General features: G+C 39.8%; 1 protein-coding gene across 2 annotated transcripts in view; it reads right to left on the bottom strand.

Moving 5' to 3' along the window:
• Positions 1-17767, bottom strand: part of LOC143756866 (A disintegrin and metalloproteinase with thrombospondin motifs 2) — a 231222-nt gene that overhangs the window by 130091 nt on the left and 83364 nt on the right. For both annotated transcript variants that reach the window (XM_077247690.1, XM_077247691.1), the window contains exon 3: positions 7115-7286. In XM_077247690.1, the coding sequence (XP_077103805.1) occupies positions 7115-7286 (172 nt within the window). The remainder of the gene's footprint in view (positions 1-7114; positions 7287-17767) is intronic.

Genomic DNA, 17767 nt, shown 5'->3' with positions numbered 1-17767 from the left:
TTACGTCCAGTTTAACAGCGAAGGCTTGCAGAGCCTGTGGACAAGTTGCTTCCGCCCTCCTCCGGGAGCTCCGTGTGACAACTGACCTTGCTCTCTGGGCGATGAAGGAATCCGCACGTTCCGTTGGTCAGGCGATGTCCACCTTGGTGGTCCAGGGGCGCCACCTTTGGCTCAACCTGGCGGACATGAAGGAGATTGATAAATATCAGTTGCTGGACTCTCCCCTCTCCCAGGTTGGGTTATTCCGCGACGCAGTCGAGAGCTTCACTCAACAGTTTTTGGCTGCCCAGAATCAGACGGGGGCAATTCGGCACATCCTGCACCGATGGACCACAGCTGCCTCCACCCGTCCGCCGGCCACAGACCCTCTGTCCGCTCGTCACCGAGGTCGACCTCCTGCGGCGTCCTCCGCTCCAGCTAAGACGACACAGCAGCCATCATTATGGTGCTCCATCACCTCAGCCACCTAAGGCTTCGGATCGACTGGGAAAAGAGCAAACTCACCCTCGGGCAGAGGATCTCTTTTTTAGCTATGGAGCTGGACTCATTGAGGCCCGCGTCCAGTCAGTGTTGGACTACGTGAGCTTGCTCAGACGCAGGACAGAGGCACCACAGAAACTATTTCAGAGGCTCCTGGGGCATATGGCATCTGCAGCCACGGTGACGCCACTCGGATTGCTTCATATGAGGCCACTTCAACACTGGCTCCACGATCAAGTCCCGAAATGGGTGTGGCAGAGGGCTTGTGCAGAGTTTCTATTTCTCTGCACTGTCGCCAAACTCTCAAATCTAGGTGGTCAGACCCTTTGTTTCTTCAGGCAGGTGTTCCCCTAGAACAAGTGTCCAGACATGTTGTGGTCTCCACAGATGCCTGCGCCACCGGCTTGGGGGCCACGTACAACAGACATGCAGCTTCAGGTCTGTGGACGGGGCCTCAACTGCATTGGCACATCAACTGCCTCAAGTTGATAGCAGTACACCTTCAAAACGCCGCTACTAGGCAAGCATGTACTGGTCCGTACAGTCAGCACTTCGACCGTTGCGTACATCAAGGTGGTCTACGCTCCTGCCGCAAGTCACAAATCTCCTGCAATCTCCTCCTTTGGAGTCAGAAGAATCTAAGGTCGCTTCGTGCCTGGCCTACTCAAATGTGCAGCCGACAAACTCTCACGACAGAAGGTTCTACTGGGAGAATGGCGACTCCATATCCAGCTGATATGGAGGCGCTTAGATCTAGATCTGCGCACAGCTAGATCTGTTTGCCACCCCGGACACGTTTCACTGCCAGTTGTGCTACTCCCTGACCGAGGGCACCCTCGTCACAGACACACTGGCACACAGCTGGCTGCGGAGCATATGCAAGTATGCGTTTTCCCTAGTGAGCCTATTTAAATAGACCCTGTGCAAAGTCAGGGAGGATGAGGAGAAGGTCTTGTTAGTTACGCCGTATTGGCCCAAGCGGACCTGGTTCCCCAACCTAGTGCTCCTCGCGACAGCCCCTCCCTGGCCCATTCCTCTGAGAGAGGACCTGATCTCTCAGAGATGGGGCACCCGCATCCAGACCTCTGGAAACTCCATGTCTGGTCCCTGGATGGGACGCGGAGGTTCTAGGTGACCTACCCCAGGCGGTAGTTGACACCATCACTTCCACTAGAGCCCCCTATATGAGGCGCCTCTATGCGTTGAAGTGGAACCTGTTCGTTGAGTGGTGTTCTTCTCACCAGCAGAACCCCCAAACTTGCTCGATCAGAGCTGTGCTTTCCTTCCTGCAAGAAGGGTTGGAGCGAAGGCTGTCTCCCTCCAACCTTAAAGTATATGTTGCCGTTATCGCCACACATTACGATGCATTTGAGGGTAAATCGCTGGGAAAGCACAACCTGATCGTCAGGTTCCTGAGGGGGGCGAGGAGACCAAACCGCCTCGCCCACTCTCGATACCCTCTTGGGATTTGTCTCTAGTCCTTTCAGCACTTCAGAACCAGCCTTTGAACCTTTGCAATCAGCAGAGTTAAAAATTATGTCCTTTAAGACAGTACTCCTGGTTGCATTGGCCTCCCTCAAGAGGGTAGGGGATCTGCATGCATTTTCGGTTGACGAATCATGCCTAGAATTCGGCCCGGCTAACTCTCACTTGATCCTGAGTAGCGTTGGGTATCGGTTGGGTTTTATATCCGATACCAGTACCTACTCTGTATTTTTTAAATGGTTCCGGTGCTTAAACGGTTCTTGAACCGGTAATTAAGAAAACTACACCGCACAAACTTTGTGAAAAAATAATACCATTTTATTTACAGGGCCAAACTGGACACAATATTAACTTAAATTTTTAAAAAGTAAAAAAGTAAAAAAAGTAACATATGATAATGATAAATAAACCAATATAAAATAAAAATTCACATTTACATAATATGAAATAAAACAATATTGAATCAAACAATGTAATAATACTGGAGATTAATAGAGATTACTACCAGGGTAATCTAATCTCACATGGCTCCAGGTTCCCATGTTTTGTCTGCTTGAACCAGTCATGTAAGTTATCTGGTCGTTGTACTAGTTACAGCAGCGCTTAGCTTGGCGAGTTTGGTATTCCGTTCCCACTGCATCTTAGCTACGCAGCGTTGAGTGAACCTATGAAAGAGAACGCCTCTGGTTACTGGTGTAACTTATGTTCTCTGAATAGGGAACGAGACACGGCGTTCGCTGCCAAGCTCCTCGCGCTGCCGACAAGCTTTTTCAGCAGAGAAATCTGAGGAGCCGATGACGGTGCGCGCCAATATAATATGACGACGTAAAAGTGTCGAGGCGGCGTCTGCGCCATCAGCCAATGAATTGCCGGGATTCTATATGGGCTTCAGACAATCGGCACAGAGAGGGTGTTCTGACGCGTGATTTTCCACTGATGCCCGCAAATTTGTTAAAATCTCCCGGAATCAAGAGTGAGCAAGAGCCCGCATCCGAGACAGAAGAGACTCTGCTCCAAGCCGTAAAGCGTGCGAACGGCGGTGAGGGAGAGAATGAGAGACCTTGCGTGTGTGTGTGCGTGTGCGTGTGTGCCTCATGAAGCGCATGTAAGACAAAGTCAGGCACCGAAATCAGGCACCGAAATTTTCGTTCTAATTCGGTCTCGTTACTACCGTTTACGCCGGAACCGGTTCCCTATTGGCCCCGCATTTCGGTACCCAACCGTAATCCTGAGACCCTGGCCCGTATACGTGCCCAAGGTTCCTACCACTCCCTACCAGGTGGTGAACCTGCAGGCGCTGCCTTCGGAGGAGGCAGACCCAGCTCTGGCTTTTCTCTGTCCCGTTCGAGCTCTGCGCCTATACGTAGACAGAACGCAAAGCCTCAGGACCTCAGACCATCTCTTTGTATTTTACGGAGGCCAGCAGAAGGGAAAGGCTGTCTCCAACCTGAGGATGGCCCACTGGATAGTGGATGCCATTGCCTTGGCTTACGAAGCCCAAGGTGTGCCTTGCCCCGAGAAGTTTTACTGTGCTGCCCTTTCAGGTGTGTTAACAAATTAGATGTCGAGTTTTTCGCAGTTGAAAAGGTTTTCTTCCCCCCACATAGTTGACAGCGGACAATAATGTTCTTACCGTTGACAGAAATAAATTCAAAATAATTATTGTATTTACAGCTACAGAATGCGTAATTTTCTCTCTCCATGCTGAGTTTGTTTTCATTGGTTTACCCGCCGTGCAAGCTCTTACCTGTCAAAGTAGGTCTCGGGTAGATGACGTCGCGGACTCGCGTGTGCGACAGGCAGGCATCTAAAAAGTTATTTCATTTTTTACCATCTAGATGATAAAACACTGCATTCTGTCAGCAATATAACAAAGCTGTAACATATATTAACTTGGGCTTGGAACTATACTCTAATTACTAGTTGCATTATTCTGTCACTAAAAAAGCAATAAATTACAGTAACGAGTTACTAAGTAATGCGTTACTGCCCAACACTGATTAAGCACATAATGTTGGACTCAGCTGGGCAGCCTGTGGACGATTATCCAAGCAGTAAAACCCAAGCTGACCAGAGGCCTCTGGGTCTTTTGGTTAACTAAGCATGTCTACCACATGAACCACTAGTTGTAATCACACGAAAAACTGCTAGAATTAGAATGAAATGCTTTGAGACTAAAGGCTTTAGAAATGCTGACATATTAGACAGTGCTGGGACATTGGTACAACTACATAACACAAAAGGGACTGCAAAATTTACAGGTAAACCCTCTGGGAGTTTTGCTGGATTTTTTCACATAGCAGCAAAATAGACTAAAATACTCCATCATTTATGGTCAAACAGACATAAGAAAAATAAAATAAAAAACTGTTAAATGTCTACTGTTTTTATATGTCCACTTACAATCAAAACAAAACATTGTGCTTTTGTAAAATAAAGAAAATAAACAGGGTGTGCTTTCTGCCTCTTCGTCTCCGTGAACTTTTTTTCTGGAGCACGTCTCTAAACTTGAACAAAACTCAGCAAATACTAGTCACACAGCCATGAGAAATAAATCTTTATGAACATTTAAATGTCTACTTATAAATTATCTAATTCAAAACGAAAACAAATATTATCTGCTTATGTAATCTATATGAAAAGAGAGAGATGTCACTCATTATCTGCTAATGTGAACGCCCACGGAGAACGCGCACTATTGAAACGCAAATGATCTGAGGCAATCTGCAAACCTGTCAACGCCCACATCAACTCGATAAAACACATCAAGTTTAGTCAGATTCGTGTACTTAACGTCGACGCTGTGAGGAATAATAATATCGTAAAAGTAATAATAATCCTGGAAAAATCTACCTCAGAAGTGCTGGTTTCGGTTTCATTTCGAGGAGCAACGGATCCAGCTGAGGATTGTGAATAGTAAGTTCTTTATTTTTAAGTTCTTTGTTCTAATTGCGATATGGAATAGGCTACTGTCTGTAAACAGCAAAAAGACTGTTAAAAATATGGATCAAAAGAATGAGAAGAAATAAGGGTGATGATGTCAGTAAAAAAAAATGAAAAGTTACAGAGATATCAACCTGAATTAGCATGCTAAATTACTAGCCCCGGCCCGACAGATGTCATAATACCAGTTTCGGCCATGGGGAATACACGAATAAGTCGCACGGCTTGTGGGCGTACTTGAACCTGATGTCAATTGTGTGGAAAGTACACCCCACTACTACAGTTCAGTTCAGGGAAGAGAGCGGAAGTATGGCTGAAGCCCTTGGCAAGAGACCCTTACCACAACCACCCGCTGCAGGGGAAAAAAACGCGCTCGGAATCACAAATAAAATTGGATAAAAAAAGGAGCAGAACCAGAGTTAACATTGGCACTGCTTTCCATCGTTGGAGACAACTAATGGAAATGAAAGAAATGAGGTTTGACTCCGAACTTGCAACATTTCTTTTGGATTGGTAAGATAGATGCTGTTAGTATTTCGCTAGAAGTTTGTTTTATATGTTTGTTTAGTTTTTTCGGGAAGTTATAACATAGAAATGTATCGAAGGCTGTTCGATATAAGTTCTAAAGTTAGCAATGGCGACATTGAAAGGTGTAATGAGAACTACGTGAGCTATATTATCTTTACTAAATTGCTTTCCTGAGGTAAATCTGACATATTTGTTCTCCAGCTATGTTATTGACCTCTGCACGCTGATTAAAAAAATGATTGGTCGGTATTATGTATGAAGAATACATTTTGGTAAGTTGTAGCATACTGTATCTTTCAACAGTGTTTGTGTGTTTTTACTATTAGCTAGTAGAGATGATCGGTTCACGTGCGCTAGGGATCTGTCGTGTAACGTTAACATTTACAAGCGCCAAAACGGTATTTTTTGTTTGAATTGCGTAATAACATTGACAGAATCGGTGACGGTGAATTCTTGAGAGTTGGCAGCTCTGAATGGCGCTACCTTGGTCAACAGCAGCAAATGATGTCTGTCAAAATAATGTAATTCAAACTAACAATAAAAATGTAATATGAACTAAACGAATATGAACATTCACTGGTGAAGGGGAGTAGCTTGAAGATGTCATTTAAAAATCACTTGACATCAACCAACGTTCCTCTGGAGTCAAAAAGTCCTCTATTAGGAGTTGGCTCGGCTTCGGCTATGGTTCTAGGGTCGTTGTGAAGTTAGGGGCGGAGCATAGAGACTATGCCGTTTCTCGTTTATTACTCTAGAGTAGATCAATTCACTTTCTGGAGGTAGACTGCCCCCATCTGGTATGGAATGTGGAGTATGAATTGATTTTTTTTTTTGCGGATATTACACAAGGCACCTTTAAACTGCAAATTAACATTTAAATGTCATATATTAATCATGAAAAATATTAATGTTTAGAAACGATTTCGTTGACCAGTTTTTGATAGATCATAAAGTTTTTACTGTAAAATAGACTAATGCCACATAAATTAAGCTTGTGTTCGCCAATTCCTGCACATATGTTAAATAGTATGGGATGTTTTGTCAAAAATAAAGTATGTATATTGAATTATCAACTAAGATGTTATTATAGTGTTTGTGCCCATGTATATTCAAACAAATGAATCCTTAACTTTGAAATACTTATAATAAACTTTGTGCTTTTTACAAAGAAATATTACACTTAAAATATAGTTAAAATTGTAATTGTTGTTGATTTACATGTGAAACTTTAACAAAATCTTAATAGGTCAACATAAGCCTTCTCATTATATTATTTATTATTGTGTTTCATTAGTGACACATTTGGGGAGAGGAAAATATTCAAAAACTTTCTGAAAATACAGTATGAGAATTAAATGCACAATTACTAGAAATGTTTACCTTGGATATGATACAATTTGCATGCATACAAAATTTGTGGGAAAAGACATTTTTTTCAAGATGTTTCTAGCTCTAACTTTGAACCAGTTCTCTAGAATGGGCCATATAGCCTATTTGAACAGGATTTGTGTCCAGGTATGACTGTGTACTCAAAATGTGCTTTTGACTTTAATTTAATTTATATTTGGATTATACATACATACACACACACATACATATATATATATATATATATATATATATACCCCTAAGGGTTTAACATAAACACTAGCATGAAAAGGTGCTGATCAGGACTTACCTCTTGATTGAAAGTCCGCAGCTAGTGAGCTAACAGGAGGCTTCTTCAAGGCGGCAGAACGGTACACAATGTGAGAACGGCCACCGTTCTCTTCCTCCAGCTCCATCACATGATGTCCTGTTTCCACTGGCTCAATGAAAAACTCCTCCTGCTCAGTTTTGATCATCCCTGCCTGTGAGAAGAAAAAAAACAGATAAATACAGTGTGCCAAACTTATACTATCATTTCAATACCATAATATCTGATATGCTCTAGACATCTTGTGATAAATCGAGTGACACAGAGAATTAAGGACTCATGCCAGATGTTTGTTGGGTTGAATGATGTGGAAGACATTTCCAGTCCTTCTTTGTAGCCTTGAGAAAGTACTTATTTGTCTGTGCTAATTCTTTCATTCATGCAAATAAAGGGCAATAAAACAGGCATTAACCCTATATGTGCACATTTTCATCCAAAAAAGCCAATAGAGAGTAGAGCTCAACCAAATAATATATTCATCTGATTTAACAAGCTTTTGATAAAAGGGCAGCATGCATTTGATAGAAAAACATAGTAAAAACAGTAAATCTATGAATTATTATTACCATTCAAAATAACTGTTTTTTTATTTTAATACATTTTAAAAGGTAACATATTCCTGTGACACATCATCCTTCAAAAAGGAAACTAATATGCTGATTTTGTGCTCAAAAAACATTTCTTATTGGTATATTGATAATCTATTATAAACAGTTGTTCTGCTTAATATTTTGTGGAAACCATGATGCATTTTTTCAGGTTTCTTTCTTAAATAGGGCATGTAAAAATATTAGGGAAAAAAAATCTTTTGTAATATAGTTTTACTGTTACTCAAAAAAGTGTCCTTGCTGAGTAAAAGTATTATGTATTTAAAAAAAATATTGAACCCAAACTTTTGAATGATAGTGTATACTGTATAAACAATGAGACAACTGACATTACAATGAATTCAACAAGAAAAAAAAACTAACAAAAACAGGTAATGACCAAAAGGGACGAGTTGCACTTAGTGAACCAATTAAATACTTAGGCTACTCTGTTCTTCTGTGTGTGTTATATCTTGATTCTTTGCCGTTTTACACAACCATTTCCATTTTAGCACCTTCTTATTCCTAATACCCTACTGCCCCACTACACAATCCAGAACCCTCCTCCAGGCAAACTTTAACACACATCGCTGAAAACCTCTTTCTGCTTTCAGACTCTAAAAGGTTTAGTGTACCCTTAGGCCCCGTTTCACCTGCTTTGAGACACATTACTCCCACCGATATCCACCCTAAGTCAGTCAAATCTCAATTTTACTTCCACACCTGATTTAGGATCATTTCTTCTAACACCAGCTGCATCTTAAACACAACGACATTTATAACAGGAGTGGCTCTGAATCAGCTGTGGCAGATATGAGGTAGAAACTGGATTTCAGGAGCACCCCAGAGAGTGATATGCAACAATGATTCCCAGAGGAGACGGATCGTCTGTCTCTTCTTATGGCTGGAGTACCGTTGCAGATGTGCATGGTGTGAACCACGCCATGGTTTCGGCTGACGCTTGCAGCCACCTGCCATTAAAATGTTAGCCCATTAAAGCCTAGATTTTTCCCACCAATGTCTTAGACTTTTTGCTTCTTTCAAGCTTTTTCAAGTGTATTTTCACATCTAGATGATTTCAGGATTATAATTTTTTTTAAATAAAGACGACGACTTTAGTGACCACTCGACACATATCTCATAGAAACCTTAGCAAAGATTGAGATACTAAGAAGTTTTTTTTTCCAATAGCCACTTAAGGTTGTCTAAAGCTCCTAAAGTTGTCTACTTGTGTGCCATTTGATTTTAAAACAATACAGTCAATAAAAATTATGTTTAGTACTATTTAAAAATAAATAGCCAGCAATAACTGATTAAATTGATAGCCGATCATGAAAAATAACTTACAATGAATTTCATTATCAATTAGTCAGGTCTTTGCACTGTGCGCGAAAAACCGACGCCAGTGATGCCACTTTAAAGTATTGAAAATGGGCAAAATGCATATAAATAATGGAGGAGGTAACGAAGTGCGATGCTGGAGGAAAAGTACACGTCGCGACCTGACACGACCTCTCTTGACATAAGAATGTTTCATATAAAGTGCTTCAAACAAACAAACTCATATAGTTCATCACTTGGCCTGTCATGTGCACATGATGCTTAATGCATTTAAAACATGTTTTCTCCACTGCATAATTTTCATTTTACGGCCACATCCTTATCTGTAAATGTTATAAATTCATGCATATTATAAAGTCATTGGTTCACTGAACATGAACCCATGTTGCCAGGTTTTGCTAGAGAAATAAGAAACCCGGACTGAAAAAACAAGCCCAAACTAAGTGGATGACCTCAAATAATAAGACTTTTATATTGAAATGACTGAAACTTGTGAACACGGAGAAGCAAGACGCAACTGACAAATGACTAACATTTCAGGGCACGAGAAAACCCCTTGACTGTTAAAAGGACAAGATATCGCTGCACCCATTGGGTAAAGCGGTCATAACTGTGTTTCATCGTGAATAAAACGCAGCTATTGACCATTCAGAATCAAGGACTGGAACTAACCGTGAATTTAAAATTATATATTTAATATTATAGATTACATTTTATATCAAAATCACATTTCATTTTTAGAGTGTACTATATCTCAGACATTTCAGATTATATGACAGTTTGATTGCAATTAATTCTGATAATTATTGATTCAGTTCTCATTTATGGCTGGATTTAGCCTGTTACTCACTGCAATCAGATGTTGTGAGACAATTCTCCCTTCTGTCACAAAACACAGGTCGTAATCCCTTGGTAGCTAATTGGCCAGTGTGCGTAAACCACCCAACCATCAGTGGCTTAGGATAAGTGCAAGTCAGCTGTAGCTTTTACACGGCCCACTGCAAATTACGGTTTCTTGACATGATTCACACCGAAAGGAGACTGAGGGGGGAGCTGTCACAGCCCAAGCTTTGCACAGTTGGAGTTTACTGTGCAAAAACATACTAAAAGATCCATATGTCAGCCTGAGTTATGTAAACCATCTCAGAAGGGCATCTATCCTGGATGACCTTCTCTGCGGTGAGAGGGAGAAGAGGAGAAGGAAAGAGACAGAGAGCGGAAAAGGAATTGAGAGGAAGGAAAGGTAGAAAGTAGAAGCAGGAAGGCCAGAGGGCAAGATGTATCTTGTCAGAAGGGTGAAAGAGTAGCACCTGATGCAAGTGACAGAAGAGTGAAATATAAAAATGTCAAGCGGAGGTGCTAACACGCAGTGTCAGGTAATCTTTCTTTCTCTCGCTCGCTCCATGCGCTCTCTAGCTCCTTGCTCCAAAACAAGCATTCTTAAAATTGCCAGTCACTCTCCTTAATTCCATCTGTCTGTTTAGACAACTGGTAATTACCAGTCCTGCTGACTGCATCTATGCAGCATCCATAAGGGAAATCTCACATCACACACACGAGCATAAATTCATGCCCCAGGCATGCTCTGCATGCACACTGTCATTGTTTGTCCTATCACCTTGACATCTTAGACAGGAATGGCTGAATGATCTGGTGGTGAGCATGCACTGAGAATAACATGATCATATTAGTGTTGCATGAGTTTCTGTGCATAAATCTGTTGCATAAATTTAGCTGTGATAACTGTGTGGTTACCATCAAAAAAAGTGTAACATTTTATATTTCACATTAAACAACATTTATTTTACATTATAAAATGTTAAATATTATACATTTATTATATTAACATATAATACATAAATAGGTTTAACAATAATTTAGAATACACACTAACAGTCAAAAGTTATAAGAAAAGAATTATTAATATTCTTTTATGTATTTGAAAGAAGTGTCATATGCTCACCAAGGCTACATTTGTTTGAGCAAAACAACTGTAAAAAATATTACAAAGTAATATTGTGAATTATTATAAAAAAAATAAAAATAATATATATATATATATATATATATATATATATATATATATATATATATATATATATATATATATATATATATATATATCTATTTTAATATATTGCAAAAAGTCATTTATTCCTTTGATGGAAAAGTTAAATTTTCAGCATCATTACACCAGTCTTCAATGTCACATGATCCTTCAGAAATTATTTTAATATGCTAATTAAGTGCTCATAATATGTCTACACACGGTCCTACCTGAATTAATCCGCACCTCTAAATAGGCTTACTAGCACTAAAACTTGTTGCTATCCACCGATCCATGTTGTGGTTCTAATGGCACTGAACACCAAATAACTTGACAATTTAATTTGAAATTTATATTAATATAGGCCTACATATTCTTTTTACCTTTTTTATGGGAATATCCTGGTAAAATGAAGGCAAAAAAATATTATTTTATATTTTATTTTGCCTTTCCACGGACCACCTGCAGTACCCTCACGGACCACTAGTGGTATATATACCACTAGTGGTCCGTTGAAATGGGGCATTGCTGCCGGACGCCGACGAGGATGAGCCATCACCGGCCATCAGGGGACAGGGGGACAATAAGTCTGTCCACCTGGGGCATCCATAGCCACTGCCAGGCATGGCAAAGAAGCTCTCCCAGCTGGTTGAGGAAAGAGCAACAGAGCATTTTGGGAACTGGACCAAGAAAAAAAAATCTTGCTCCCTTCTCTCGTCTCTGTCTCTCCGAAGGGCGATGGGTGTATGTGGCAAGCGGGGCGGGCCGAGACAGTGGAAACGGAGTGAGGCCGGTGGCGCGAGTGCTAATAAGCACACCACACTGGTCTCGAGTCTCAGGAAGGAGCTCTGGAAGGATATGAGGAGGAGTGACGACAGTGCAAAACGAGAGAGGACCAGGCCGGGACTTTATGTTGTTGTTTTGTTTTAGTTTAAGCGGCAGTTGTCCGTGAGGGGCTGCCGCATTACTTTCATTTTGTTGTTTATGTTTATTACTATTAAAGTTACGTTAATCGTTTGTCAGTTCATGTTTTCTCCTTCCCTTGGCCTTGAACATCATTACAATAATAATAAGAAATGTTTCTTGAGCCGCAGATCAGCATATATAAAGATTTCAGAAGTATCATGTGATATAAATGGGTCTTAGTGCATGAAAATATAGACTCTTGAAAAAATGTGAATGGAAATTGGAAATGTCCTAATCTTTAAAACATATGAGACTTCAAACAATGTACACAAAAACAAATAAAATATGGCTAAGGCAACATACGCAAACAATTATGGTCCTGCTCTGTCAGTGCTGTGAGTTATGTCTGAGGCTTCTGTGCTGGGTATAATGAAGGCCTACGGATGGACTGATTGTGATGTACTGTACTTATATTATAAATCAAGTTTTGATCTGCCCATTTATAAACTCAGGTGATGCAGCTCACAGAACCTGTCAAAGTTCAGAGAAGGGAAACTATTGATCAAAAAGAGATCCAAAGAGATGCCAGTTTTATTGAACAGAGTCTGGAATTCAGCTGCATTTCTGAGAAACTCTGAAAGAAGGCGTATTGTCTCTGTTTGTGTCTCACTCTCGGTTCATCCCTTCATCTCTAGGCCTTGGTGATGGATCTACACTGTGACTCCTGCTCTGGAATACCAAACAGAAGAAGTGCGGCGCACACTGCGAGAGAGGAAAGATGACGCGAGGGACTCTGAGACACGGACGTATCGATCGTTGAAGGGAGAGGCAAGGAAGGGAAAGGGGACCGGACAAGTCTGTGCTGTCCCTTCAGCTCTCAGAGGAGATGTTGAATAAAACATCAGAGGCCTGCTGCAGTCGAAAGAACACTGTGTTCACTTCCAAGACGGGATTTAGGAGACGAAGACAGAGCGGGCAGGTAGAAACAGACCAAGGGCCAAAATGGCTGCTCGTCAAGGGTCTTCTCTGTTTGCTCACTTATTCAAGTTCAGTGGATGAGTGCAAACAATTTAGAAGAAAGCCAAGAGGTCTGTCAGGATGGATAGAGAGCCAAACCCAAGAAGTTGAAGACAGTCTTTTAGCTTGGTTCATGACTTTTGATACGAGAAAAAAAGTCTTCATGCTCACATCACAAGGCCAATGTTCAGCTGTTTTGTTCAAGGACCGATTATTTCCCTGCTCAGAATCGGGCACCAGATGCTCGGCGAATGTTTGAATGTTTATATTCAAAACTATATACTGTATAAAGTAACATATACTCAAACGTTTGGGGTTGATACAATTTTTAAATGTTTTGACAGATGTAATTTATGCTCACTAAGGCTGCCATTATTTGATTAAAAATAAAGTAAAAACAGTACAGTAATATTGTGAAAAATTATTACAATGTAAAATAACAGTGTTTATGTCAAAATGTAATATATTCCTGTAATGGCAAAGCTGAATTTTCAGCAGCCAGTAGTCTTCAGTGTCACATGATCCTTCAGAGATCATTCTAATATGCTGATTTGGTGCTTAAGAAACATTTATTATTATTATAAATGTTTAGATTTATTTTTAAAAAGTACAATTTTGTGCAGAGTCTTTCATTTTTTATAACCTCCAATAAACGCTGCCTATAAATGCTTAGAAGCTTCAGTCACCTCTCTACTGCAATCTTGGCCCATTTCTCGCTTGAAAAAGCTTCCAGATTATCACTGATAATCTTTGGTTTTCATGTTACCACTGCTTTCTTCAAATTCCACCAAATATTTTCAATGAGATTTAAATCTGAAGACTGTACAGGCCACTCAAGAACATTCTACGACTGATGCCTGAACCATGGTTAAATAGATTTGGATGTATACTCTGGCTGTCCTGCAGGAAAGTCCATTGATCATCAAACTTTAATCTCCGCACAGAGGGCATCACCATCTTTGCCAAAATGGCTTGATACAAACAATTCATGATGTCCTTTATACAGTCAAGATTTCCACTTCCTGCAACAGCAAAGCACCCTCATAACAACTTTATTATTATTCAGTCTGTAAGAATGACTAGTGGTCAAAAAAGGTACTGTAGTTTAAATTCCAAATCAGAGATCGTTGTTTCCCCCGCCCCCTCCTCATCAGACTTGACGCTCATGCGGGTTGCCAATTTGAGGACACGCAACAGAAACAAGCGCGATTGACAATAAAAGCCAAGGAGACTTACAAATGAATTATGACTTACTTAACGTGTAAGTTGATGAGTTGATTTATCGGCATTTTAATATGCTCTCATTCATAGAGATTTTTAGATGGATACAGAGGCTTTTTAGGTTGGGATGAATCTGCAATCTCTGACCCAGTTTGTTAGCTGACAGCAATTGCTGCAATACGCTGTGTTTCCTACCAACTGGCATCCCGGGGTGTCGAAATACTATTGGGCGAAATGGCAGGAGGCGAGATCACACAGATCAAATCAAAAACAGACATTCCAACACGGAACGCACATTTCAAAGTAGAATAACTGGCTGTAGAAGTGTTTTTCAGAGAAATGAGTATGTGAACTCCATTTCCTAAATATCTGTAAACATATTATGGTATTTTAATGCTTTAGTACAGTGTAAATGTACATACAGCACCTTTAACTATAATCATTGGCCTCCAGTAACAGCCGTACGCGAGTCTAGTTCCGGCAGAAAAGTGACCTCTGACCCAATGCATGACGTAATGATGAACGCGGAAGTGCAGAGGATAGAGCAAAATAAAACACCGGTCATGAATCAGAAGTCTAAAACGAGAATTTTTAAAGAGAAATGTCAGAGGATTTCAATATAAGAGAAGAGGAGCATGAGTTTGTTGCCCACCCCTATTTGTTTAAACCGCGAGAGATGTCTACTCTCACCTAAGCTTACGCTACTTCAACATCCTACGTTATATGTCAGGTCAGAGGTCACTCTTCCGCCGGAACTACTCGTATAGGGCCATCACCGGAAGCCAGTGATCATATATATATATATATATATGTACACACTCCAAACTCTCTTAGAATATATGATGTATAATAATATACAGTATAATGGTATAACTATAGATCTATGGGTGCACTTACCCTATCATCTTATTCTTGGAGTTATTAAATAAATGTTTTGTTATTAAATACATGTTGAGTGTGTGTTATTCATTATGTTCTTTATATCAAGACAAATAACTGCTTCTAATGAAGCTTTAATACAAGTAGCCTATTGTACTCTTAAAGCTGTCATACAATGACATTTCACAGAAAGCCAAGTAAAAATGTCTTTATATCACCAAATTTAATGCTGCAGACAGACTGTGAAAAAAAAAGTCCAGAGCAATTTGTGCAAATATAGTACAGTGTAGTAAGAAAACTAGCTTTGTGACAAACTGTTATTAGATAAATATCTGTGGTCTGCAGCATACAAGCTGTTCACTTGATGCCTTATTTGATAGAAATGTGTTTCTTCTTAATGAAATAGGCAGTTAGCATTTGCACAAGGTGTAAAATCTTTTTTGAAAGATGTAACAGGATGGTTTCCATGGCACCGCCTATGTATTTCAAGGTGAGCAGGACCTAAAAAAAGACTAACCGTGACTTTGAGCAGTGGGGAGGCTGCCAGTTAGTGGCACATCACTATGACACATTAAATAAGACAACTTTCTGTATCACAATGAAAAATACTGAAAAAATGAGAGGGGATACACTACAGAACATTTTACATATTTTACACTTCGATCTCAGAAATGTATATAACTAAAAACTGCAAAAAAAACTAAAAATAATAAAGCAATATAACACATGAGACCTTGCATTGCTGCAGGGATTTTACAACAGTTAATTTGCCAAGCGAATCCCCTTTTAACCCTTGTAAAATCACTGTAATGTAAGGTATTGCAGGGCCAAACATTGACCCCTGATGGACCCCTTTGAACGTGGCTTAACCAATAAGATTTGAGCCGCAACTATCCATTTTATAATACATGTTTTAATTTTAACTTTGTAACTTATCCTTATGATGTACCTAATGTCTAATATTCCACAAATCATCCCTGCCCTTAAATCCCATCTCATGCATTGTACAAGAGCTTATAGAGGCTTTATACTAAATTTTGTTAAGAAACCGTGACCTGGGATTCAATAGCAATCAATTGGAAAAATGTTGTGTTCAGCTTTAAGGTCTAATCCTGTTCTATCATATCTCTCTCAGCCTGTCAGAGACCATCTGATATAAGACTGTCCCTGACCTTATGGCGACAGCATAAGGGGAGAGAAGGCAGCACTGTGGAATACTGAGAATTAATTTAGGGGTTTGAATACAGTTAGCTGTATGAGTGCAGTAATTATCTAGTATGAGAGAACAATGCTTTGTCCATTCAGAAAACAAGGGGAGGAGAGAGTGTCTCTCTGAGCAAATAAGGCGGGGCATAAATCTCTATTTGTCTCTCTCTCTGTCTGTCCTTCTCTCACACACACACACACACACACACACACACACACACACACACACACACACACACACACACACACACACACACACACACACACACACACACACACACACACAGACACACACACAGGAATTAAATAATTCAGTAGGTGCACACTGATGCACCTTGATTTTTAGACACAATAACAAACAATGAGGTTGAATAACAGATGAGCTGTAATTTGAAATGTTTTAAATTCAGGGAATTGAAGGGCCACATTCCTTTTGAGCTTAAAATAAAACTGTAAAAAATTAATCAAATTGCAATATTTTATTTGGTTTCCAGTACACTATCTGAACAAGACAACTTAATTTGAAAAGCAAAATTGCAAGTTGAAACTTTAAGGGGATATGTATTGTTTTATTTTGTAAATAATTTATAATGATTATTTTTAATATTTGTATACCTTATTGAGAAATTATTTCTTGTGGGCATAACAAAAAAAAAACATGCATAAATAGGGTGAGGTAGGTTTCTTCTTAAATGTAATACACATAATATTTAATTATAGATAACATCCATATCAAATATTATTTGTATACGTGTGCGTGCGTGCGTGCGTGCGTGCGTGTGTGTGTCTTTATACGTCTGCCCTAGTTTTGACAACACACACGCGATCACACACTCTCCCGGTCCTTTTATTCAAACAAACTGTATGTGTGTGTGTGTGTGTGTGTGTGTGTGTGTGTGTGTGTGTGTGTGTGTGTGTGTGTGTGTGTGTGTGTGTGTGTGTGTGTGTGTGTGTGTGTGTGTGTGTGTGTGTGTGTGTGTGTGTACTGTAAAACCGAACTTTTTAGTTAACTTTACTTAATGTCAAATAATTAGTTGAACTTACTTAAAACAATTTAGTAATCTGTACTGTTTGCATGCTATGCATTCTTTACTCAGAAAACCCAAGTACACATTACTTGACTGGTTTGAGTACCATTTTGCAAAAGCAACAAAAAAAAAACATGCGGGGCAATTGGTTTTTGAGGCGGGGTAAATCTTAATAGACTTTTCACTAATTTCTTCGACTTCTGCAGTCATCATTCTTCTTAGTTGCATTTGCTCATTTTCCAGTCATCTTGAATGTTATTGTCAAAACAACTAAGAATTTTGGGGAAAATCACATAAGTTGACTTCATAAATTCATGTTGATTTCCTAAAATTTCTCACCATTATTGTGATAAGTGTTCCCGTTGGTTGGGCACTGGGAACTTAATTTATATTATTGTAATTT

Source organism: Siphateles boraxobius, unplaced genomic scaffold, assembly GCF_051911475.1.
Source record: "Siphateles boraxobius isolate OS27281-9 unplaced genomic scaffold, OSU_SipBor_1 3, whole genome shotgun sequence".
Lineage (NCBI taxonomy): Eukaryota > Metazoa > Chordata > Actinopteri > Cypriniformes > Leuciscidae > Siphateles > Siphateles boraxobius.
This window is presented reverse-complemented; position numbering and strand designations above follow the sequence as displayed.